Source organism: Geotrypetes seraphini, chromosome 7 (assembly GCF_902459505.1).
Source record: "Geotrypetes seraphini chromosome 7, aGeoSer1.1, whole genome shotgun sequence".
Classification (NCBI taxonomy): domain Eukaryota; kingdom Metazoa; phylum Chordata; class Amphibia; order Gymnophiona; family Dermophiidae; genus Geotrypetes; species Geotrypetes seraphini.
Genome location: NC_047090.1, coordinates 67,430,753 through 67,456,827, shown reverse-complemented (window position 1 = coordinate 67,456,827; position 26,075 = coordinate 67,430,753). Strand labels below are relative to the sequence as shown.

The 26,075-nt window shown below is 41.1% G+C and overlaps 1 protein-coding gene across 3 annotated transcripts in view; it reads left to right on the top strand.

The window, feature by feature from the left end:
• Window positions 1–26,075, top strand: part of STK38L (serine/threonine kinase 38 like) — a 129,612-nt gene that overhangs the window by 41,997 nt on the left and 61,540 nt on the right. For all 3 annotated transcript variants that reach the window (XM_033951983.1, XM_033951981.1, XM_033951982.1), the window contains exons 6-8: window positions 9,100–9,223; window positions 21,260–21,414; window positions 21,585–21,687. In XM_033951983.1, the coding sequence (XP_033807874.1) occupies window positions 9,100–9,223; window positions 21,260–21,414; window positions 21,585–21,687 (382 nt within the window). The remainder of the gene's footprint in view (window positions 1–9,099; window positions 9,224–21,259; window positions 21,415–21,584; window positions 21,688–26,075) is intronic.

The window sequence follows — 26,075 nt, the reverse complement described above, 5'->3', positions numbered from 1 at the left end:
AACAGGCCCTTCCTATCCAGGAGAAAAGCATTAGCTTCCAGACGGAGAGGAGAGGAAAGGCTGGAGCAAAACTGGGGCAACTGGTGATTGTGGGGAGCTGCAAACAAGTCCACTTGTGGAGTGCCTCATTTAGCAAAGATGGACAGGAGAGCTACCAAGTTGAGAGTCCATTCGTGAGACTCAACTCTGCTAGGGAATTCTTCTCCCTTTGAATGTAGACAGCCTTTAAGGAAAAGGTTGTGAGCTGTCGCCCAAGTCCAGAGTTCTGATTGATAAGTCGATGAAGCCGTCCACGCAATGTGCAACGGCGGCGAAAAGGGCAAACAGAATGCTAGGAATGATCAAGAAGGGGATCACGAACAGATTGGAGAAGATTATCATGCTGCTGTACCGGGCCATGGTGCTCCCTCACCTGGAGTACTGTGTCTAGCACTGGTTGCCGTACATGAAGAAGGACATGGTACTACTCGAAAGGATCCAGAGAAGAGCGACTAAAATGGTTAAGGGGCTGGAGGAATTGCCGTATAGCGAAAGGTTAGAGAAACTGGGCCTCTTCACCCTTGAGCAGAGGAGATTGAGAGGGAACATGATAGAAACATTCAAAGTACTGAAGGGAATAGACTTAGTAGATAAGGACATGTTGTTTACCCTCTCCAAGGTAGGGAGAATGAGCGGGCACTCTCTAAAGTTGAAAGGGGATAGATTCCTTACAAACATAAGGAAGTTCTTCTTCACCCAGAGAGTGGTAGAAAACTGGAACGCTCTTCCGGAGTCTGTCATAGAGGAAAATACCCTCCAGGGATTCAAGACAAAGTTAGACAAGTTCCTGCTGAACTGGAACATACGCAGATAGGCTAGTCTCAGTTAGGGTGCTGGTCTTTGACCAGAGGGCCGCCGCGTGAGTGGACTGCTGGGCACGATGGACCACTGGTCTGACCCAGCAGCAGCAATTCTTATTTTCTGGGCCTCCTGGCATAACAGGAGAGAGCTTGTGCCTCCTTGCTTGTTTATGTAGTACATTGCTACTTGATTGTCCGTGCGAAGGAGGAGGATTTGAGGGCAGAGAAGATGATGGAAGGCTTTGAAGGCATAAAACATTACTCTGAGCTCTAGGAAATTGATGTGAAATTTCCTCTCTGTGGCGGTCCAAGAACCCTGAGTCTGAAGATCATCCATATGTTCCCCCCAAGCATAAGGAGATGCATCCATCGTGATTACTTTGTGATGAGGGGGTAAGTGAAATAGGAAACCTCTGTATAGATTGGAGGAGATCATCCACCATTGAAGCAACTGCAGAAGAGATGATTTACTGTGAGAGACGATCTGTCACCTGAGACCACTGAGAGACAAGGTCAACTGAGGAGTACGAAAGTGTAGTCGTGCCAGTGGTGTCATATGCACAGTGGAAGCCATGTGGCCCAGAAGAACCATCATGTGTCTTGCAGTGATGGATTGAAGAGGAAGCAATTGCTGACAAAGGCGGATGAGAGCTTGAAATTGATCCAGAGGGAGAAACGCTCTCATGAGAGTGGTGTCTAGGATTGCTCCAATGAATTGAAGACATTGAGTCGGAATGAGATGCGACTCTGAATTCTAGCACCTGAAGAAAAGAGATGGTCTGAAATGTTGCTTGGACCATTTCCTGAGAGGATATAGCCTTGATCAACCAGTCGTCCAGGTAAAGGAAGACTTGTAGGCCATGTGATCAGAGACATGCAGCCACTAGAATTAGGCACTTCGTGAAACTCTGAGAGAAGATGCCAGGCCAAAAGGAAGGGCCTTGTACTGGTAGTGACGTTGGTTTATCTGAAAACGGAGATATTTCCTGGAAGCCGGATGAATTGGGATATGTGTGTAGACTTCCTTGAGATCCAGAGAGCATAGCCAGTCGTTCTGATTGAAGCGAGAATAAAGCAGGGCGAGGGAGAGCATTTGAAATTTCTCCTTGACTAGAAATTTGTTGAGAGCTCTGTGATCCAGAATGGGCCTCAATCCTCCTGTCTTCTTTGGATCTAAGAAGTAATGGGAGTAGAATCCCTGCTTCTGCTGAGAGAGGGGAACTTACTCGATTGCATTCAGCAGGAGAAGGGATTGAACCTCCTGGAGAAGAAGGGAGAACTGTGCAGGGTCCAAAACAGACACTCTTGAAGGATGGTCTGGAGGCAGGGTGTAAAAATGGAGAGAGTAACCGTGATGAATGATGGTAAGAACCCAGAGGTCTGAAGTTATGAGCTCCCAGCGAGCGATGAACAACTGAAGATGGCCTCCGATGGGCTGAAGCAAAGACTGTAGGATGTTGACGGCGGCTGTGCTCTGAATAAGCATGTCTCGTAACAAATTCGCTGTTCTCTTACAATTCAATCTCTCTGCAGCTTTCTATGTCATCCACCACGACATACTACTTTATCAACTTTCCGCGATAGGAATTGACTCCACCGTCCTAAAGTGGTTCTCAAACTTCCTTCGCTCTCGCTCTTACACTGTCAACACAAATGGCACATGTCCGTTCCTTGGACACCATTTTGCGGTGTCCCTCAGGGATCACCCCTATCCCCTATTCTCTTTAACATCTACATGTCCTCTCTGAAGCTCCTCCAACTTTCCCCCTTGAAACAATCTACATATACGCTGATGACATCCTTGTCCTCCTTGAAACAGACCAGAACCTCACCAACCTCCACGAGAACATTACATAATGAGACTCCACTCCTGGTCCCTATCGGTACAGATGAAACTGAATGAATCAAAAACAAAATTACTCTGGCTCGGCCCAAAGTTAGAACACCTGCCCACCCTCTTCGCACTACCCACAGGCGCTGCTCTACACCTTGAGTTCTTGGCATCATTATTGATTCTTCTTTCTCCCTCAACGACCACCTCAACTCCTTGGCAAAATTATGCTATTTCAGCCTCCACATGCTGAGGAAAGTAAGATCCTACTTTCGCCAAAAACATTTTGCCGTCCTCGTCCAATCCATCATCCTCTCCAAACTTGACTACTGCAATGCCATTTACTTATGCCTAACAAAAAAAAAGTCTTCAAAGACTCCAGCTTATCCAGAATACTGCAGCCACACAAATCTGACCATGTCCTAGTCCAATCCATCATCTTCTCCAAACTTGACTACTGCAATGCCATTTACTTATGTCTAACAAAAAAAAAAGTCTTCAAAGACTCCAGCTTATCCAGAATACTGCAGCCACACAAATCTGACCATGTCCTAGTCCAATCCATCATCTTCTCCAAACTTGACTACTGCAATGCCATTTACTTATGTCTAACAAAAAAAAAGTCTTCAAAGACTCCAGCTTATCCAGAATACTGCAGCCACACAAATCTGACCATGTCCTAGTCCAATCCATCATCTTCTCCAAACTTGACTACTGCAATGCCATTTACTTATGTCTAACAAAAAAAAAGTCTTCAAAGACTCCAACTTATCCAGAATACTGCAGCCACACAAATCTGACCATGTCCTAGTCCAATCCATCATCTTCTCCAAACTTGACTACTGCAATGCCATTTACTTATGTCTAACAAAAAAAAAAGTCTTCAAAGACTCCAACTTATCCAGAATACTGCAGCCACACAAATCTGACCATGTCTCCCCACTCCCCACCCCACAATCTTCATTGGCTCCCAGTGATTTCCAGAATCCATTTCAAATGCTCCTGCCTGGCTTTTAAGATCATTCAGGGCATTCTTCCTCCCCTAATCCTACTATCCTTTAACTCCTCGAATCCTGACTCCACCAGACCCGCCCAAAGATATAAACTATCCTTCCCCTCTCTACACGGTATTCTCTATGCAGGTAAACTGGGAAAATCTCTTCTCTTCAAAATCACAGGTCTCTGGAACGACCTTACTATCCCGCTGCGGAACCTGGGCTCTCTCCAACTATTCCGCAAGCAACTGAAAACTTGGCTCTTCTCTAACATGTAATTCTATTTACCCCTTACTCTTCTTTTCTATATATAAACTCATGTAAACCTTTTCCTTTCTCTTCTTATATTTAAGTTCTTGTAAACCATGCCGAGCTCCACTTCCGTGGAGATTATGCGGTATATAAACTTAAGGTTTAGATTAGATTAGATTAGTCAAAAAGACTGTGTAGGTTTTTGGGGAGCAGCCTGAGACTTCTGTTTCTTACGGGGTTTCTGTTTCTGCCACCTAGGTTGAGACTGCTGAGGAGGCACAAGCTTAGCAGCAAATCTTCTCTGGTAAGAAGAAGCTGGTCAGAAAGGACGAGAAGGTGGAAGCTTCTTCTTAGGCTTGACCAGAGTGTCCCATCTGGTTTCATGAGCTGATAACTTTTGAGTAGCCATGTCCATGGAGGAACCAAAAAGCTCATTGCCCAGACAGGGAGCATTGGCAAGCCTGTCCTGTTGATTTACATCCAGCTCAGATACTCGAATCCAGGCCAGGTGTCTCAAGACTACTGACATTGCTGCCGCACGTGAGGTGAGCTCAAATGTGTCATATGTGAAACGAATCATATATTTCCTCAACTGGAAGAGATCAGAAACATGATGCTGGAAAGCAGGAAGTTTTGCGTTCTGGAACATATTTCTGAAAAAGAGAAATCTGTTTAATTAAATGCTTGAGGTAAAATGAAAAATCAAAGTTGTAGTTGCCAGAACGGTTAGCTAGCACAAACAGCATCAAAGCAGGTGCCATAAGGCGGTAAGAGGGTCCAAAAGAGACTACGAGGAAAAAATAGCCAAGGAGGCGAAAAACTTCAAGCCGTTCATTCGATATATTAAGGGGAAACGACCCGTGAAGGAAGTGGTGGGGCCGTTGGATGACCATGGAATAAAGGGAGTGCTAAAGGAGGACAAAGCCATCGACGACAAACTAAATACATTTTTTGCGTCTGTGTTTACTGAAAAGGATATACACAACATACCGGATGCCGACAGGCTATATGTGGGAAACAAAAATGAGAAACTGACAGGGTTCACGATCAGTCTAGAAGAGTTATGCAGGCAGATTGATAGGCTTAAAAATGATAAATCCCCGGGACCGGAGGCATCCATCTAGTTGAACTGCTTCAATTAATAGCCAATCTGTCGATCAAATCAGGAAGGATTCCGGAAGACTGGAAGGTGGCAAATGTTACGCCAATTTCAAGAAAGGTTCGAGGGGTGATCCGGGAAACTACAGACCAGTGAGTCTGACTTCAATACCGGGAAAGATGGTAGAGGCGCTGATAAAGGACTGCATTATTGAGCAGCTTGACGGATATGATCTGATGAGGAAAAGCCAGCATGGCTTCAGCAAAGGAAGATCTTGCTTGACGAAGTTGCTGCACTTTTTCGAGGGAGTAAACAGGCAGATAGACAAGGGTGACCCGGTTGACATTGCATATCTGGATTTTCAGAAGGCATTCGACAAGGTTCCACATGAACGACTACTTCGGAAGATTGCGAGTCATGGAATCGAGGGTGACATACTCACGTGGATCAAAAACTGGCTGGAGCATAGGAAACAGAGAATGGGGATAAATGGACAATACTCGGACTGGAAGAGCGTCACAAATGGGGTGCCGCAGGGCTCAGTGCTTAGTGGGATGAGGCATTATGACATCATGATCTCAGCTCTGGAATGTTGCTACTAATTTGGATTTCTGCCTGGTACTTGGGATCTGGGTTGGCCACTGTTGGAAACAGGATACTGGGCTTGATGGATCTTCGGTCTGTTCCAGTATGGCAATTCTTATGTTCATATAGTCCTGGAAAATTTATTTGACAGTGCCGTTAGCAAGTCTTCAGAGAGATTGTTTTAAAACTTATGGAATAAATTTATGTAAATTCATTTGAACTTACACTTTACATATTTTTGTGTGTCTGTTTAAGAACTTATTTTGGTATTGGCACATGGAGTGAAATGAGATGTAAAGGAGTGGTCAGCTGATGAAACACAGTTTGGGACAACCCAAAGGAAGACCACAGGGTGGAACCAGAATTCATTGTTGGATCTCTCTTATATTGAATTCACTCCTTATTTTTGTGTAAATATATTTTTTCAGAGATTTTAAATACACTGTTGTGAATGAGTGTGTATTATTGGTGATTCTAATTGTGAACAACAGTCTATTAGAGTTTTTGAAGTTATGGCTTTAGGTAATACATATATTGGCATTACAGGATGGTCAGTTATCAAAAATTATCTTTCTTTCGGAACTAAAAAGTTGGACATATATCCAAAATTGACCCAAAAGTCAATTTCTTTTTTAAGCTCCTCTGTAGGATCTTGATTTAGTAAAAGGTAAAAAGTATCATCAGATAGTTGTCAATTAACCTCATTAAGATAGTAAGATGTATTCTGGATGACTACGCCTCCCTCTTTGTCTGCTGGTTTAATTATGATGATGCTATATTCCTTGGGGGGAATTAATAGCCATTTTCTCTTCTCTAGAAAGATTATAAAAAGTCCTTTTTTTTTTTTCCCCCCCTTCCTTCTTTTCCAATTTTGTAGGATAATTAAGCATACATTGGTGATATGCCTGAATAAGGGGATCTGTTGGACCAAGAGATATCCATCATGATTTTTTCTTAACAACTATGAGTTATCTGATGTGGAGGTTATGTTTCCATCAAAAAAATGGGTAATCTTTAGTTTTACATTGAAAATGAAAAAGATCAATTCTGGTTTGCAGAGGATGATAGATGCTGTTGGAATAAATTTCAAACCCTTTTACAATACTCGTGTTTCTGTTAGTGATGTCTGATAAATTGATCACTGGAATGTCCTGAGGTGGTAGGGCTGATCGTATTGATCATTCATCCTCTGCTCCTGCCTCTGCCATGTCCTCTTCCTCTGAATTCCATCCTGTACAGTGGGAAATGTGCCTTCCGGGCTGCTGTCATTTTTTTCCTGTCGTTCATGTCCAAATTTTGTCTAAAAAATCATTGAGTACCAGTGTCCTTAGTAGTGATAATTGAATCATGAATTGGAGTAGAGCATGAAGATATAAATAATTCTTCAGGATCATTTCTGATTCTTTTCCAGGATCTTTCAACTTAAGCTTTAGAAGGGTAATCAAGCTCTTCCTTGATTACCAGCTGCATCATTTGTATTTGTTTGTACAGAAACCGGTTCTACTTGGTAACTTAATTTATACCTAATTGGTTTCTGTATTTTAGGTACAGCACAAGGATAAATATTATCCTTCTTGTAATCATCCTCATCATGCTTAAATTTCTCATATTTAGTACTCTTGACTTCTTTTTTTTTAACTTTTCTAATTTGGTGTTAAGTGATGACAAATGTACCTCAAATTCTGGATCATCTGTCTTAAGTTTGTCTAGCTTAATGTTTGAATTTACCTGAGTCTTATCATTTTTCTTTAGAGGTTTCAATAAGTAGGATAATAAGATCCAGTGAGCATTTATTTAAGATCATACACCATTTATCAAGAAATGTTTTGTTCTTGCTAAATAATTGGGGCTCTTTTGAATCTTTAAGCCCCTTGGTATTCGTTGTACTCTACAATTCTGAATCAGGTTTGCATAGTGCAATTCCTGTCTAATAATGTCCTGTTTTAGATCAATAAGATATGCCTTCTGTCAATGAGAGTCCGCATCTAAATGTAATCTATCTTAAGGATAGTTTAAGACATTATTCCAGTTCTTGAAGGCCATCCCTCACATGTGTAATGATTAGAGAGGGAAGAGTACCCCAAACACAATACAGCAAAAAAACACAAAGGACCTCAAGTATTTTATTGTGGAAAATAGCAGAAATTTAACATATGCTAATAGCTAAACACATACACTTTGGTGTAGTCATCTACCAATGACATTCCAAACACTCAGTCAACATCATCCTGAAATGTTGTTCAACTCATTCCAACGAGGCCTCAAACTGCACTCAGTGCACAATAAATACAGGTATTAAAGGTTCATTTAATACCATACTGCTAGAATTTTTGCATAAAATGTCTTTATCATTATTTGATGACAGGAGATGCTTTCCTATTCTTTTGTGGTTGTATCACTGTGTTAGTGGGGTTCTAAGGAATCCAGCCCCACCCAACCCTACTTATAATAAGCATATTGGAGACACTAGTATTGTTTCTGTACTGGTTTATTCTTTTTCAATAAAACAGACTTGACATAAAATGTATTTTTATTAATGTAGCATTGCTGTATAATACCAAGAAATGTGCTCCATTAAGCAAAAATTGCAAATTTTAAGAAAAACCGAGCTTTATGTAATCAGTGGCTTTGAGGGACCCCAGGATGGGCTTTAAAACTTTAAAAAAAAATTATTTTCTGATCAAGCAAAAATCAAATTCATGGGAAAAAACTTCAATTCACACAGTTTTTTCAACTTTAAGTTTTTCTGGACAACCGTAACCCTCTAACCATTTTGGGTTTATTTCCTTATGGGGTTTTTTCCCCCTCCACTTATGACATTTTGGATTTATATAATGTGGGTTTCAGTATTTTTTTTTCTTTTGTTTATTCTTCTAACTATTTCCTATATTTAAGAGAAGGTAACAATTTACTTTTCTGTACAAGAGTTTATTCTTGATTGTAAACATTTAAACTTTAAAAAACAAGCAAACAGTTGTGTAAAAAGACTGGGCTATGATTCTTCAACAGCAATGTGAAAGATTGATATCAAATTACAGGAAACTTCTGGTAGCTGCTGAAGGCGGTACAGGCAGTTTCTTTTTCACATAAATATGGTGAATGGTGAATAAATTTGTTCTTTTAATAAAGTAATAAGTAATTTAGAAACTTAGGTTCTTTTTGTCTATTTTGTTTTGTTTAAAGATAAGAAACCAGTGTGACATATATGCAATAGTAGGGGAATCAGGACGGTTTGTGTATGTGTTCTCCCATCTTTGTACTTTTCCTCTAAGCACATGCTTTTTCCCACTGTTGGAGACAGAATGTTTTGATTTCCCCTAGATTGGATATTTTTGTCATTTTCTTTCAAGTCTAGGGACAGGTCCAGAGTCTGCTGATCCTGTTTACTTTCTAATTAGTACTTTATTCTGTACAGCATGTGTCTCTTGTTCTCTTTGTCTCTTGTTCTCTTGAATGGTGGCTGGTGACACATTCTGTCCCTTTGTTTTTGAAATACAGGTGGCCCATATCCGAGCAGAAAGGGATATATTAGTTGAAGCAGATGGTGCCTGGGTGGTAAAAATGTTTTACAGCTTTCAAGATAAGAGGAACCTTTACCTGATTATGGAATTCCTACCTGGAGGTAAGGCAAAAAGATGGATATGACTGATGCAATATAATTAATTACCAGTATTGATTATTTGCTTTAGAGATGCAAAGTCTTCAGGTAAAGAAAGAAAAAATCCATTGTTCAAGTGGTTTTATATCACAGTTCTGTGATCATATCTGCTCAATTCAAAATAGCACCCAACAGTGGGTTTACAAGTTGTCAGTTGCAGGGACACTAAAAAAAAAAAAAAAAAAAAAAAAAAAGTGTTGCTTTGCTATGTCAAGCACATTCATTTTAACCATGAACCTTAATTCACAACAAACCTGGGATTTGTACTTTTCTCCCTCCCTTCTTATTAGATTCTCTCTCTCTGCTTACTTTTAGTCCAATTTTTTTGCAGTCATAGAAAGCTTGCAGTCAAGGACTCTTAAGGAGTAAATTTTAGAATGCTTAGGTGCTATTTGCAGTGGTGATCATGCATTATCAAATTTGTCATGGTTGGAAGGAAGAAGCTAAAAAAAATTACTACTGTAGCACTTTTCCTCCTACCCCTCACGACTCATGTGTGTCTTACTTAGTAAGTTTTAATTTATGTTATTGTATTCACTGCCCACCTTTTAATTTGAATTGTACATCGCTTAGGAAATTAAATAAGCAATTTATCAAGCATTAATAAAAACTTGAAACTTAATTTTACAAAGGGAAGCTATGATTAAAAGTAGTTGCCAGGGTCAAAGGTTTGCCTCAGTCTTGACCATTATTTAAAAAGAAAAGCGTAAATGTGTGTGGTAAATCTTAATATTAAACAGCACAAATGCATTCAAACTTTGCTAGGATAATCGGGCCAAAATAAAAAAAAAAAACAACAAAAAAAACTAATGGAGAAAAAAGACCTCAGAACTTTCATAGCTCTCTCTATACCACTACCTACTGGTGAAACTTTAAGCTTTCAATTATAATCACAGGTCAAAAAAACCCAACATTTAATACATTTTGCATGGCTCTTACCTTTGATAAACACCCTTTATTACTAGGGATGAACATTCATTTGCAGTGAAAAGCACTTAGGTCTACAAATCTAACAATGGAAAGATAAATATTCAGAAAACTCTAAAGAACATTTTTTTTAAAGTCTAAATGGTCTAGCCAATGAACCATCACTTTTGATAGAAAATCATAAACTACTACCCAATATATACCACTAATGTTGTAAAAATGTTATATAAACTCTGGAGACTGAACCATGAGAAGTTGCAGAGCACAATAGCAGCAAAATATTCTGTTTCATTATAAGCCTTTGTTTTTTAGCACATTGTGTTGATATTGGGCACAACACTCTGAATTATCAATCTGGACACAGACATCCCATATTCAACTATTTGGGAAATCTATAAGGTATAGTTGAGAAGAAGAAATTAGCTTCTCTGCTTACCAACATAAAATAAAACATCAACAACTGGAATATCTAGAAAAAGAGATTCATGACTTGGAATTGTTAATATATACAAGCTAAGATGGTCAATCTTTAAGGAAATTACAACTTAAGTTTCAGTACAATACTATATTTAGTACTACAGCCTCTGTGTTTACTTTCGGACAAAGTGCTGTTTGTTATGCTGCTGCCAACAAATCAGGTTGACTTTTGGCCTCTTATTTAAAAGGTCACAAAATCAAACAAAGGATAGCATGTTTAAAATTCTCCAATAAGACTTACACTTCAACTAAAGACATTCTAACCAAATTGTGTGGCTTTTACACTTTGTTGTATACTTTTTAAAGTGATACTACAAACCAAACAATTAGTAGCTTTTTGAAATCAATTACTAAGAACATAAGAATTGCCACTGCTGGGTCGGACCAGTGGTCCATCGTGCCAAGCAGTCTGCTCACAAGGCAGCCCCCGGGTCAAAGACCAGTGCTCTAAGCTTTCAATTATAATCACAGGTCAAATCACAGGTCAAAACCATATGTTGCTCCACAACACATTCCGCTGCTATGTTACTCCATTGTTAAAGAAGAGATAAGTGCAGCAATCAAATCTATGGTTTTAGCAAAGCTCCTGATCCAGACGGCTTTCCATCAGAATCTTACAAGAAGACCTTTTCTGATTTTGTCACCTCATCTTCTACTATAAGTATATTTTCACTAATCCCAATAGATTGATTCATTTTCTAGAAGCTAACACTATTGTCCTATCTAAACCAACAGGGGGCCACAACTAGTGCAAAATTATTCTCCCATTTCTTTTCCAAAGTTGGACTATAAAATATTTGCTAAACTATTGGTTACTAAACTAAAAAAGTTATGTCAAGGGAAGAAATGGTGCAGATAACACTAGATTATTTTATCATATTCTCTACTTTGCCCAATCAAGGGCTTGATCTCTAATATCAGTTTCTCTTCTTGATCAAAGGCCGCTTCCATCATTTAGAATGGAAATGCTTATTTTGTGATGTTGAACATTTTGGTTTTCCTAAAGAATTAATCCACACGATTTGTATTAGAGTTTACAGTTTATTTGAAATTTGTTATATTGCCTAGCTCACCAGGATAGAGGCAGTTTACAAAATAAAAACAAAATTAATAAACAGAAAGGAATGTCATAAGATAGAGTAGCAAAGACCTATATCATTTCTACAAAGGGGAAGAGAAATAGAAATAATGTAAAAAGATATATTTAGAACGCCTTCATGCTTACCAGTGTACTAATAAATCTTCCACTCCACAATGGACTGACATATTAAATGCCAATTCAAAAAATACATCTTCAATAAAATCTTACATTTCTTCAATGTCACCTCAATCCAAATAATTTGGGGCAAAGAATTCCACGTAGTAGGATCAGTCAATGCATTGGCACAGGTGGAATCCCAATGAGCACTAGAAATGGTTGGTATGACCATCCAGCGGTTTTATAATTATCTTAAAATGCTCAATGGTAGCTAGAAATCTTTTCATAAATGGCCCTTTGAATTTTGAATTTAATTCTATAATAGATAACCATTGAAAATTTTTAAAAAAAAACATTGGAGTAATGTGATCATTATTTCTTCATACTACCCAATGATCTTAGAGCTACATTTTAGATGGTTTAGAGGCATTTAATATTTGTGTTAATCCAATATAAACCATATTCTCATCCAAATGAGAGATTGCTAGAGAATGAATCAATGAATGTAAAGAAGATTCCTCAAGTAAATATTTGATGGATATCAATTGTCTGAGAATTCAAAAACTCTTCTTAGCTAAAAAAAGAAATTTGTTCAAAAAAATACAATTTATAGTCAATAGTAATGACTAAATATTGAAAGCTGGTAACTTTCAGGATAGGTTTTCCTACAAAAGATGGGTATCATTAAGAAGGGTATCACGATCAGGACAAAGGAGGTCATCCTGCCACTGTATCGTGCAATGGTGCGACCGCATCTGGAATACTGTGTCCAGTACTGGTCGCCGTACCTCAAGAAGGACATGGCGATACTTGAGGGAGTCCAGAGAAGAGCAACTAAACTGATAAGGGGTATGGAAAACCTCTCATATACTGACAGACTGAAAAAGCTGGGGCTGTTCTCCCTGGAAAAGCGGAGACTTAGAGGAGACATGATAGAAACCTTCAAGATCCTGAAGGGTATAGAAAAGGTAGACAGGGACAGATTTTTCAGATTATGGGGAACCACAAGTACAAGGGGACACTCGGAGAAATTAAAAGGGGACAGATTTAGAACAAATGCCAGAAAGTTCTTTTTCACCCAGAAGGTGGTGGATACATGGAACGCGCTTCCGGAGGCTGTGATAGGCCGGAGCACGTTACAAGGCTTCAAAGAAGGTTTGGATAGGTTCCTAGAGGATAAAGGAATTGAGGGGTACAGATAGGAGTAGCGGTAGGTTATAGGAATAGTCTGGGACCATTGCTCAGGCAATGGGTCTGATGGGCCACCGCGGGAGCAGACCGCTGGGCGAGATGGACCTCTGGTCTACCTCAGCGGAGGCAACTTCTTATGTTCTTAAATGTTGTTGGTCTTTTAGACCTATAATCTAACAAGCTTTTATTTTATCCAAATTTTATACCAAGCCAAGGTCAGCCAACCATGCCACAATAGATTCCAAACTTGTCTGTAAAGGAACAAAATCAAGGATAGTAGAAAAAAACTAATAAAATATCTTTGGCATAACAAAACAAAACCGTACCCCAAAATACTGAATGATGGTAAACAATGGACTTTAAAAAATGTTAGAGTAAAGGAGAGATTGAGGAGCCATATGGGATCCTGCAGGTTGTTTGAAAAGGCCTCAATTAAGTAGTATGAAAGACTGTTCTTTTTAAAATAGTCACCTAAAAAAAGTTTTAAACCACTCTTACCTCTCTTCTAAGACCTGTAGAATATAGATGAGCATCTAAGAGTATGGTCAGCTAAATCAAATGACGAGGCAAGATCTAATGAAATTGCCAGGACCAAGTGTCTACTGACAAAATTCTATCAAGTTCATTTAATAATGTAATAATGGTTTCTATACTGTGGCCAGGTCTTTTCAGCTTGTCATGGATGTAAAACTGGGTAAAAACCATTTTCTCTATTACTTTTGCTGGAAAAGGTAACTTGGCATATAGGTCTAAAGTGTTGACACTGTAGCATCTACTTAAGAATTTTTCAGAATTGATGAATCAATGACTGCTTCCACAATTTATATCAATCCAGAATCAAGATTATAAAATGAAGCATTCATATCTATAATGATATTATATAAAGACATTAAAGTACATAAATTAAGATTCCCAAGAATTTCCTAGAGTAAAAGAGGTTTGAGTCGAGACTCTATATCAGATGATCCACTGATCCCATCTAAATTATGGCTAATGTTTTGTGTTATAATAGTATTATGTAATAAACTCACTTTATTACTAAAATTTTGCTAAATCATTGGGGAATTTGCTTCAGAAAACAAGTTTGTACATGACCCTGTCAAACCTTTGACCAATGCATATAACTGTTTAGTACTATGATAACCATCCCTAATCAATTTAGAATAAAATTGCTTTTTAGCCAATTTAACTAATTTTTCTTAGAACATGATCCCAAATAGACACTTGTTCTTCTAAGGCAGGGGTGTCAAAGTCCCTCCTCGAGGGCCGTAATCCAGTCGGGTTTTCAGGATTTCCCCAATGAATATGCATTGAAAGCAGTGCATGCACATAGATCTCATGCATATTCATTGGGGAAATCCTGAAAACCCGACTGGATTCCGGCCCTCGAGGACCGACTTTGACACCTGTGTTCTAAGGGTTAATCCTCAAAATCTGTTGAAAAATATTTAGACAATGGTGATAATTTGTGTTGATCCAATTTGTGTAAATCTCTACTTGAAACAACACCAGAAGATGGTACCATATAAATATTTGATTGATGTAACTTTAAATCAAAGATGACCAAACAATGATTGGTGCAAGATAGTATGGTAATGAGAAGCCATATAGTCAATAGAAGGATCTATAAGCAGAACATCCAATATATGATCAAAAGAATATGTAGGAGCATTAACATGTTGCATCAAGCCTATATCAGAAATAAAGGTTTAAAAAAAAATGTTTGAAGAAATGGGAACATCAAAATGAATTTTAACCCCCCCCCCCAATTTGGAAGTTGTATAGTGTGTGCACATTCTTGGAGACCCTCCAGCCAGACTCGATCTTGAGCTCAGCGAAAATGAGATGAAGTTTGTGTGGGGGGTAGGGCTAGGGATGAGGCAGAGTTGTGGGTGTGCCACAGAAAAACATTTGCTCCATTAGTGTGCCTTAGCAAAAAAAAGTTTGCGGGACACTGGCTTAGAACATCCATGGTCCTCTACATTATATTGCCTGATATGGTACAATAATAATAATCTAATTGATGAGCAAATTTATTGGCATAATTGACAGATTCAAAGTATATGGGACATAAGTGCTTTATGTAATGAGTAATATAAGTGGCTTACTTTTAATGATTTGCAAACCAAATTTCACTTAAAGGATTCTTAGTTTTATTAGTGGTTATGTTTGCTCTGAATAACTATATATACAGATTTCATAACCTTCAGCCCTTTCTTTTATCTCTGGAGGAGGCCATGGGGAAAAAACTACCAGACACAATTTGTAGTTTAAATATTCAAGGCCTTGGGAGTTCTTGACGTTCTTCTAACTAGTAGAATACCAACCAAGATTCTCCCCGAATTACAAGTGATTGGCCATTTTATTGGGTTTATGACATCACTTCATTATTAAACATACGTAGTTGGTACATCATCCAATTACAATTGCTTCATTAAATTTCATACTCCAGCAATGTTTTTTGGATCACATGATTTCTTCCCAGTCTTATTTTATTAGTAATTTTCCTTAGCAACAATAATGACTTAGAACACCCACTACCATGTGATATTTCAGAACATTGCACATCTTGTAGCAACATGTTCATATAGGGCACACTGACCTTGCTCACATGCTCTAGGACAGTGTTTCTCAACATGTGGTACACGTACCCCAGGAAGTATGCCGCACCATTGTTGGGGTACATTATATTGGCGCTGTATGCCTCCCAACTTCTTTTTGCCATCGCATATACGCGGCGCCGGCGCTGTATGTATCCCAACTTCCTTCTGCTGTCGCATATCTCCTGCCTTTCTTGTCTTCTCTCCCCAGCATCCCCCTCCCACCCCAGATCAGCAGCAGCAGCTCACTGTGTGCTTTTAAGAACATATGAACAGCCTTACTGGGTCAGACCAATGTTCCATCAAGCCCAGTAGCCCGTTCTCACGGAGTAGCAATATTCCATTCTACTGACCCAGGGCAAGCAGTGGCTTCCCCTATGTCTTTCTCAATAACAGACTATGGACTTTTCCTCCAGGAACTTGTCCAAACTTTTCTTAAAACCAGCTACGCTATCCACTCTTACCACAACCTCTGGCAATGCGTTCCAGAGCTTAACTATTCTCTAAGTGAAAAATATTTCCTCCTATTGGTTTTAAAAGTATTTCCCTGTAACTTCATCGAGTGTCCCCTAGTCTTTGTAATTTTTGACTGAGTGAAAAATTGATCCACTTGTACCCTTTCTACTCCACTTCAATCATATGTCCCCTCAGCTTTCTCTTTTCCAAGCTGAAGAGCCATAACCGTTTTAGTCTTTCCTCATATGAGAGGAGTTCATCTCCTTTATCATCTTGATCGCTCTTCTTAAATCTTTTCTAGCTTCACTATATCGTTCTTGAGATAAGGAGACCAGGATTGAACGCAATACTCCAGATGAGGTCGCACCATGGAGTGATACAGGGGCATTATAACATTCTTAGTCTTATTAACCATCCCTTTTTTAATAATTCCTAGCATCCTGTTTGCTTTTTTGGCCACCGCTGCACATTGGGTGGAAAGTTTCATCATATTGTCTACAATGGCACCCAGATCCTTTTCTTGTGTGCTAATCCCCAAGATGGACCCTAGCATCCGGTAACTGGGAAGAATAACCTGAATCACAATGTGCATCACTTTGTATTTGTCCACATTAAATTTCATCTGCTATTTGGATGCCCAGTCTTCCAATTTCCTAAGGTAAGCCTGCAATTTTTCACAATACGCATGCATTTTAACAACTTTGAACAGTTTAGTGTCATCTGCAAATTTAATCACCTCACTCGTCGTTTCAATTTCTAGATCATTTACAAATAAGTTAAATAGCACCGGTCCCAGTACAGACCCCTGCGGCACTCCACTGTTTACTCTCCTCCATTGAGATAAATGACCATTTAACCCTACCCTCTGTTTTCTATCCGTTAGCCAATTCCGAATCCACAACTGAACTTTGCCACCTATCCCATGACACTTTAATTTTCTCAGGAGCCTCTCATGATGAACTTTATCAAAAGCTTTCTGAAAATCTTGATACACTATCAATTGGCTCACCTTTATCCACACCTTCAAAGAAGTCAAGCAAATTGGTGAGGCAAGATTTCCCTCGGCTGAACCCATGCTGACTCCATCTCATTAAATCATGTTTGTCTACGTGTTCCACAATTTTATTTTTTATAATTGTTTCTACCATTTTGCCCGGCACTGAAGTGAGATTTACCAGTCTGTAATTTCCCAGATCTCTCCTGGAGCCCTTTTTAAAAATCAGCATAATATTGACCATCCTCCAATCTTCAGGTACTACAGATGATTTTAGCGACAGGTTACAGATCACTAACAGCAGGTCAGCAATTTCATGTTTGAGTTCTTTTAGTACCCTGGGATGTATACCATCCGGTCCTGGCGATTTATCACTATTTAATTTGTCGATTTGGCTTAATACATCTTCCAGATTCACCAAGATTTCTTTCAGTTCCTCCGCATCCTCACCCTTGAAAACCATTTCTGGTTCAGGTAGATCTCTTACATCTTCTTCCGTAAAGACTGACGCAAAGAATTCACTCAGTTTTTCGGCTATGGCCTTATCCTCCTTGAGCGCCACTTTTTCTCCTTGATCATCCAAGGATCCCACAGATTCCCTCACAGGTTTTCTGCTTCTGATGTACCTAAAAAAATTGCTATGAGTTTTTGCCTCTTTTGCAAGTTTCTCTTCATATTCTTTCTTATCTGTCTTTATCAATGCTTTGCATCTAACTTGCCAGTGCTTATGTCAAATCTTTTTTTTATTTATCTCTGGAAAAGAAAGTGATGTGCAATTACAAACAAAAACTTTCCTTGATTTACTCATGAAACAAAAGATATGCACAAAAATGTGTATTCTAACTGAGGAATAAATTAGGACACTCTCACATATCCTCCCACTTAAAGTGGCTCAAATCACACACAGGTGTATCACATCATGTGCACATGATTAGAACATCATTACTCAGCATTTTGAAGGAGGTTTGTCCTACTTAAACCTCAGACATTTAATGTGGTGTGCTTACCATGGTGAGATCAAAAGAGCAATCTGAGACCTTCAGAAAGAAGATTGTAGCAGCTTATAAGTCTGGTAAGGGATTTAAAAAGATCTCATAAGAATTTGACATTAGCCATTCCACATTCCGGAAAATAATGTAGAAGTGGACGACTTTCCAAACAACTGCCAAGATGCCCAGGTCTGGCCATCCAAGCAAGTTGAACCCCAAAACAGACCGCAAGATGCTAAAAAAAGTGTCTCCAAAAAAACAAAAATGTCATCACGGGACCTACAGCAGGCTCTTGCCACTGTTGATGTGAAAATGCATGCCTCTACGATTAGAAAGAGACTGCACAAATTTAACTTGCATGGGAAGTGTGCAAGGAGGGAAACCTTTGATCTCTAAGAGAAACATCAAGGCCAGACTGAAGTTTGCCAGAGAGAACGTAGGCAAACACCAGGACTTCTGGAATAGTGTTCTATGGACAGATGCGTCTAAAATTGAATTATTTGGACACCAGAAAAGAGGACATGTTTGGCGTATACCAAATTCAGCATTCCAGGAAAAATACCTCATACCAACTGTGAAGCATGGAGGTGGAAATGTCATGGTTTGGGGATGCTTTGCTGCAGCAGGTCCTGGCCAACTCACCATCATGAATCCTACTGTGTATCAGATGGAGCTTGAGGAACATGTGAGACCATCTGTAAGAAAATTAAAGCTGAAGCGGAACTGGACCCTACAACACAACAATGACCCAAAACATAGTAAATCCACCAAGAACTGGCTGAAAACTAAGAAATGGAGAGTCCTGGAGTGACAGAGTCAAAGCCCTGATATTAATCCCATTGAAATGCTGTGGAATGATTTGAAACGGGCTATACATGCAAGAAACCCCTCAAACATCTCACAGCTGAAAAAATTTAATTGAGGAGTAGGCCAAACTTTCCTCAGACTGATGTAGATGGCTACAAGAAGTATCTCACTGCAGTTATTTCAGCCAAAGGGGGTAACACTAGCTATTGGGGTGTAAGGTGTCCTAATGCAGTGTTTCTCAACACATGGTATGCGTACCCTTAGGGGTACGCATGCTGCTTGTTTGGGGGTACGTGGTAGTGCTGCCCAATTTAATTGAATGGATCCATTCCCCCCCAAGTCAGCAGCAGGCAGCTTGTGGGAATTACTGCCGATACCGCAACTAAATTCAATGATGATTTGCTCCCCCTGCCCCCGATTCGATGCTGATTCAACTCGCCTCAGACTTTAAGCTAAAGTAGCAGCGGTAAACAGGCTGCTCCTGGCCTGCCTGCTGGGGCCTTCCCTCTGCTGCATCGCTGATGATATCACTGATGATGCGGAAGAGGGACACCCTGGTGGGAATCGCTGTTACATTTTTAAAATGGAATGTTTCATGGCTATACAGCAAGGGTCCCGCACCGTAGACTATTAAACAAGATGAAATCGATGGGGTTAGGTGAGAAACTAACTGCATGGGTCAATGATTGGCTGAGTGGAAGACTTCAGAGGGTGGTGGTCAACGGCACCCTCTCTGAGACATCGGAGGTGACTAGCGGAGTGCCGCAAGGATCAGTCCTGGGACCATCTCTTTTCAACATATTCATAAGGGATTTAACCTGGGGGCTTCAGGGTAAGGTAGCACTGTTCGCCGACGACGCCAAACTGTGTAATATAGTAAGTGAAAGCAGTCTCAAGGGTAGTATGACGCAGGATCATGTTGGAAAACTGGTCCTCAACATGGCAGCTGGGCTTCAACGCTAAGAAGTGTAAAGTCATGCATCTCGGCAGCAGAAATCCATGCAGAACATACACCTTGAATGGAGTAGCACTAGCTAGGACTTCAGAAGAACGGGATTTGGGAGTAATCATCAGTGCAGACATGAAGGCGGCCAAACAAGTGGAGGAGGCCTCATCCAAGGCAAGGCAAATGATGGGATGTATCAAGAGAAGCTTCGTCAGCCGCAAGCCTGAAGTCATAATGCCACTTTACAGAGCCATGGTGAGACCTCATCTGGTGTACTGTGTGCAATTCTGGAGGCCACATTACCGTAAAGATGTGCTTCGAGCCGAGTCGGTCCAGCGGATGGCCACTAGAATGGTCTCCGGACTCAAGGGTCTCTCATACGAAGAAAGACTGGGCAAATTGCAGCTCTATACTCTAGAGGAGCGCAGGGAAAGGGGGGACATGATTGAGACATTTAAATATGTCACAGGACGTGTCGAGGTGGAAAACGACATCTTCCTTCTCAAAGGACCATCGGTCACAAGAGGGCACGAACTCAAACTCAGAGGAGGGAACTTTAATGGTGACACCAGGAAGTACTTCTTCACAGAAAGGGTGGTGGATCACTGGAACAAACTTCCGATGCAGGTGATCAAGGCCACCAGCGTGCTCGACTTTAAGAATAAATGGGACATCCACGTAGGATCACTACGAGGGTCGAGCTAAAGAACTAAGTCATTAGCACCCAGACTTAATGGGGTGGGTCAGTAGAGTGGGCAGACTTGATGGGCTGTAGCCCTTTTCTGCCGTCATCTTTCTATGTTTCTATGTTTCTAAAGTTTATGGATGTTTGGGAGCCACTGGCGAAATTTTGTAAGGAAGAATAATTGATTTTATTTTATAGGCTTGTAAACATACACATCCAGGGGGGGTGGGGGAAGGGAGTTGCATTGGAACTTGATTCAGGGTATATATGGATAGTTTCTTGTGGGTTTTATTTTATTTGAGTATTGGGTGGGAGGGTGGGGGAAAATTTAATTGTATGTTAATGTCTGAAAGTTTATTGTGCTTGTCTTGCGATATTTTATGTATATGAATTAATTGATGCACAGTTGTAGTTTGAAAATCTAATAAAGATATATATATATATATATATATATATATATATAAAGAAATTAACTGCTATTTCAGTGCATGTTGAATTTCATTTTTCAGAGAGCAAATCTGAAAAGTCTACAAGGATGTTAAGACTTTGCAAGGCACTATATATGAGTATAGACAACAACCATATGTGAAGACTTGGAATAGGTAGCTGGAGATAAAAATAAATTAGGAATAATTGTGTGATACACAGACATCAGTTTTAACTATTGTTTGGAATTATATTTTTATATATACGAGTATAATCCATTTTGTTTCACTTTAATTTTGATTAGGTGATATGATGACATTGCTCATGAAGAAGGATACTTTAACAGAAGAAGAGACTCAGTTTTATATTGCTGAAACTGTGCTGGCTATTGATGCTATTCACCAACTGGGGTTCATTCACAGAGATATCAAACCAGATAACCTCTTACTGGATGCCAAGGTACATTGGCTATTTTTTCAGTTTTTATAGAAAATAAATTTATAGTTATCATCCCACTTCTTAGTAATTGATTTGAAAATTTCATGTTGATTTGTACACATTGATAGGTCTATATTTCAATACAATTTTTAAAATTGCTTTGAATAACACTCTTGTTTGTTGTTGTTTAGGGTCACGTAAAGTTGTCTGATTTTGGATTGTGCACAGGATTAAAGAAAGCTCACAGAACAGAATTCTACAGGAATCTTACACACAACCCACCAAGTGACTTTTGTACGTAGAGTTTAAGATGCATAGTAGCTTCAAAATTATATTCTATTTTTAACTTTGAGATTTGACAAAAACTAAACCTAAATGTTACTTTGATATCTATACTGTGTTTCCCTGAAAATAAGATCTACCCCGAAAATAAGCCCTAGCATGATTTTCAGAGTAGATCTTAATATAATACCTACCCCAAAAATATGCCCTAGTTAAAGGGTTGGATTTGCAGGCAGCAGCGCTCCAGCTCACCTCCAGGCACCCTCCCCACGCCGACCCTGCCATCTCTCCCTCCCCACACCGACTGCGAGACCGACATACCATTACCTTCTTCCAAACGGCAGCATCACAGCAGCATTCTAAATGCGCTGCTTCGTGCCTTCTCCCGCTGGGGCATTTCTCTGTTGCATCACTGATGTCATCAGACAAACCAGAAACTGCAATCTATTTGCATATCCAAGCATTACCGGCTGTAAATACAATACAATATGATGAAACTTTTATGTACCAAGCAAACAAACAACAACACTTGCTAGACAACTACATTAATGGAGCAAGACTGACCTACGTCGCTTTTAGAAAAGTCATAAAAACTGCCTTATTCAACAGATATATCACCTAAACATTAACTACTCCAAACACTAATTCCAATTTTTTCCTGATATGTCCCCTCTGAAAATTCTTAACAAATTGTATTCTGTAATTCGCTACTTTTTTCTAAAAGGGCCCCTCTGAAATTCTAAACAAACTGTATATTGTAATTCGCTGCAATTTTAAGATTCTGCTTACTGTAATTTCACTATCTGCATATTGTAACTCACTGATTGTCCAGCTCTCTTCGATGTGAACCGCCTAGAAGTCGCACGATTGTGGCGGTATAGAAAAATAAAGTTGTTATTATTATTAGAAGGCACAAAGCAGCGCGTTTAGATTAGAGAGCTGCACGGGAACGGGGACGACGGGAATCCCGCGGGACCCGCGGGCATCCCGCGGGTTCCCCCTTTGGGTCACGGGGATCCCGTGGGGACGCCCCCTAGGGTCGCGGGGATCCCGTGGGGACGCCCCCTAGGGTCGCGGGGATCCCGTGGGGACGCCTCCGAGGGTCGCGGGGTTCCTGCGGGGCTGGATGTACTCAGTCGCGCGGCTCTTCTCCCTACCTTCTCTGCTTGCAGCACAGAGCCGAACGGAAGTCTTCCCGACGTCAGCGCTGACGTCGGAGGGGAGGGAGGGCTTAAACAAAGCTGGATGTACTCAGTCGCACGGCTCTTCTCCCTACCTTCTCTGCTTGCAGCACAGAGCCGAACGGAAGTCTTCCCGACGTCAGCGCTGACGTCGGAGGGGAGGGAGGGCTTAAACGTCAGCGCTGACGTCGGGAAGACTTCCGTTTGGCTCTGTGCTGCAGGCAGTGCAGGTAAGGAGGAAAGTAGCCTCGCGGTTCGAGTGGCTACCAAGGGAGGGGGCGATCCGCCCCGCCACACCCCGCCCCGGTTGCAGCACAGCCGGCCAGGTCCCCTTACTTTTGTGGCACTTCCCCGACCGACCGACAACAGCCCCGGTTCGACAATCCTCCCTGCCCTGTAGCCGCGAATCTAAATTATCTTCTTACAGCAGCTGTAATAAGGTAATTTAGATTCGCAGTTAAGGGCAGGGAGGTTTGTCGGACCGGGGCTGTTGTCAGTCGGTCGGGGAAGTGCCACAAAAGTAAGGGGACCTGGCCGGCTGTGCTGCAACCGGGACGGTAGAGAAGGAGTGGGGAGAAGGACGCTGAAAGGCCATGGGGAAGACGGGAGGAGGGGGGGAAGGACTCTGAAAGCACTTGAAGACAGAGGAGGGAGAAGGACGCTGAAAGCACATGGGGAATACAAAGGGGTGGAGAAGGACGCTGAAAGGCCATGGGAAGGACGGGGGGGGGGGAAGGACTCTGAAAGCACTTGTGGAAGACAGAGGGGGGAGAAGGATGCTGAAAGCACATGGGGAAGACAAAGGGGTGGAGAAGGATGCTGAAAGCACATGGGGAAGACAAAGGGGTGGAGAAGGACGCTGAAAGGACATGGGGAAGACAAAGGGGTGGAGAAGGACGCTGAAAGGCCATGGGAAGGGCAGGGGGGGGGAAGGACTCTGAAAGCACTTGTGGAAGACAGAGGGGGGAGAAGGATGCTGAAAGCACATGGGGAAGACAAAGGGGTGGAGAAGGATGCTGAAAGCACATGGGGAAGACAAAGGGGTGGAGAAGGACGCTGAAAGGACATGGGGAAGACGGGGGGGTGGGGTGGAGAAGGATGCTGAAAGGCCATGGGGAAGACAGAGAGGGAGAAGGACGCTGAAAGGACATGGGGAAGCAGAGGGGGGAGAAGGACACTGAAAGCACATGTGGAAGACAGAGGGGGGAGAAGGACGCTGACAGGACATGGGGAAGATGGCGGGGAGAAGGACGCTGAAAGGAAATGGGGAAGAGAGAGTAGGGAGAAGACACTGGCAGGGAAGAAGACAGATGCCAGACTATGGGGGAGCGGAGAGAAGAAGATGGGTGCCAGACCAATTTGGAAGGGGGAAGAAAGGGAGAGGCACAGTAACAGAGCAAATGGAAGATGCAGAAGGAAGAGAGACAGTGGATGGAAGGAATTGAATGAGAACATGAGGAAAGCAGAAACTAGGCAACAAAGGTAGGAAAAGAATTATATTTTATTTTTTTATTTTGCTTCAGGATAAAGTAGTATATTAGTTGTGTTGATAAAAATTTATAAACATTAGAGGCTCTGGTAGAAACCCATTTGCAAAGTATGTATTCTTCCCAATTAATATTTTCAAATTAATAAAGTCTTTTTGCTTATTTGTAAATGGGTTTCTACCAGAGCCTTTAATTCAGTAGCATAATTAAATGAAATAACAATTTCTGAAGTTTATATGGACGGGCGGGGACGGAGGGGATTCCTCGCGGGGATGGGTGGGGACGGAGGGGATTCCTCGCGGGGACGGGTGGGGACGGAGGGATTCCTCACGGGGACGGGTGGGGACGGGTGGGATCCTCACGGGGACGGGTGGGGACGGGTGGGACTTTGGCGGGGACGGGTGGGATTTCTGTCCCCGCGCAACTCTCTAGTTTAGATTGCTGCTGCGACGCTGCCGTATGTCGGTCTCGTGGTCGATATATGGAAGGAGAGCTGGAAGTGTTGGTGGGGATAGAAAGATGCTGTGGGTTTGTGATTGGACATTGTTTCCCTGAAAATAAGACCTAGTGGGTTTTTTGGGACCAAAATTAATATAAGACAGTGTCTTATTTGGGGGGAAACACGGTAGAAACCCATCCACTTTAAACCATGCCTTTATAATCTCACTATTTTTTAAGCTGACCTTTTTTTCTTAGGTATACAGTATACTTATTGATGCATGACAGCTCTTTTGAGGGAAGTCTTGTTGTCCATTTGCATATTCCTCCCAGCATTCGTCAAGGTAACTACCGTGTTTCCCCGAAAATAAGACAGGGCTTATTTTCGGGGGATGTCTCTTTTTTTTTTTTTTTCATGTACAACAATCATCTCTCCCTTCATCTCCTCCACCCCAATTCTTCCTCTTTCCTTTCTCCCCCCCCCCATGTGCAGCATCTTTCCTCCTCTCACCCATCCCTTTGTGCAGCATCTTTCTATCCCTCTAATAACGCTATGTACAGAACCCCACCGACCCTCTTACCCATCCCCTTGTGCAACATCTTTCTATCCTTCCCTCCCATCCCCCTGTGCAGCAGAACCCTACCAACTCTCCCACCATGAGACCGACATACCTCCGCTCAGAGGCCTCCAAAAACAGCGGTGGTGGCAGCGCTCTGAACAGGCTGCTCTGGGGCCTTCCCTCTGCCACATCACTGATGCATTCATTTGGTGGTTTACCAAGAAGTTCAAATCAAATAGTTCAGAGCAAGACTCCTCCTCCTATTCCTATTCTGATGAGCAAAGCCTGTCCCATCTGACTTAAAAGTCATTATTTAGTGTGAATTCTTTTAACACTCTCTTAAACACATGGTTCCAGAGAAACAATAAGGCAAACAACAAAGAAAACCCAAGAAGTTTCACAGTAATGTAAGGGATACCAGAAGAAAGCGGAAACTGTAGAATGCAATGTTCTTGAAGTGTTTATTAAAAGTGATGAATAAAATCAGGATAATACATTCACTGTACAAAGGTGTTGACCCTATCTGTGTCAACGGGCCCAACTTGGTCCGTGTTTACGGATCCAACACGGTCCATATTTCGGCTTATACAAGCCTTCCTCAAGTAGATTAAATATATCTATCTAAGGACTGTTAAAGTAGTGAATGAAAGTGCTACCTAGGTGAGATACAAAGTACTGAGTGCTGATGTAGCTACAAAAACTTAAGCTCAAGAGTGTTGTGACTAATAAGACAG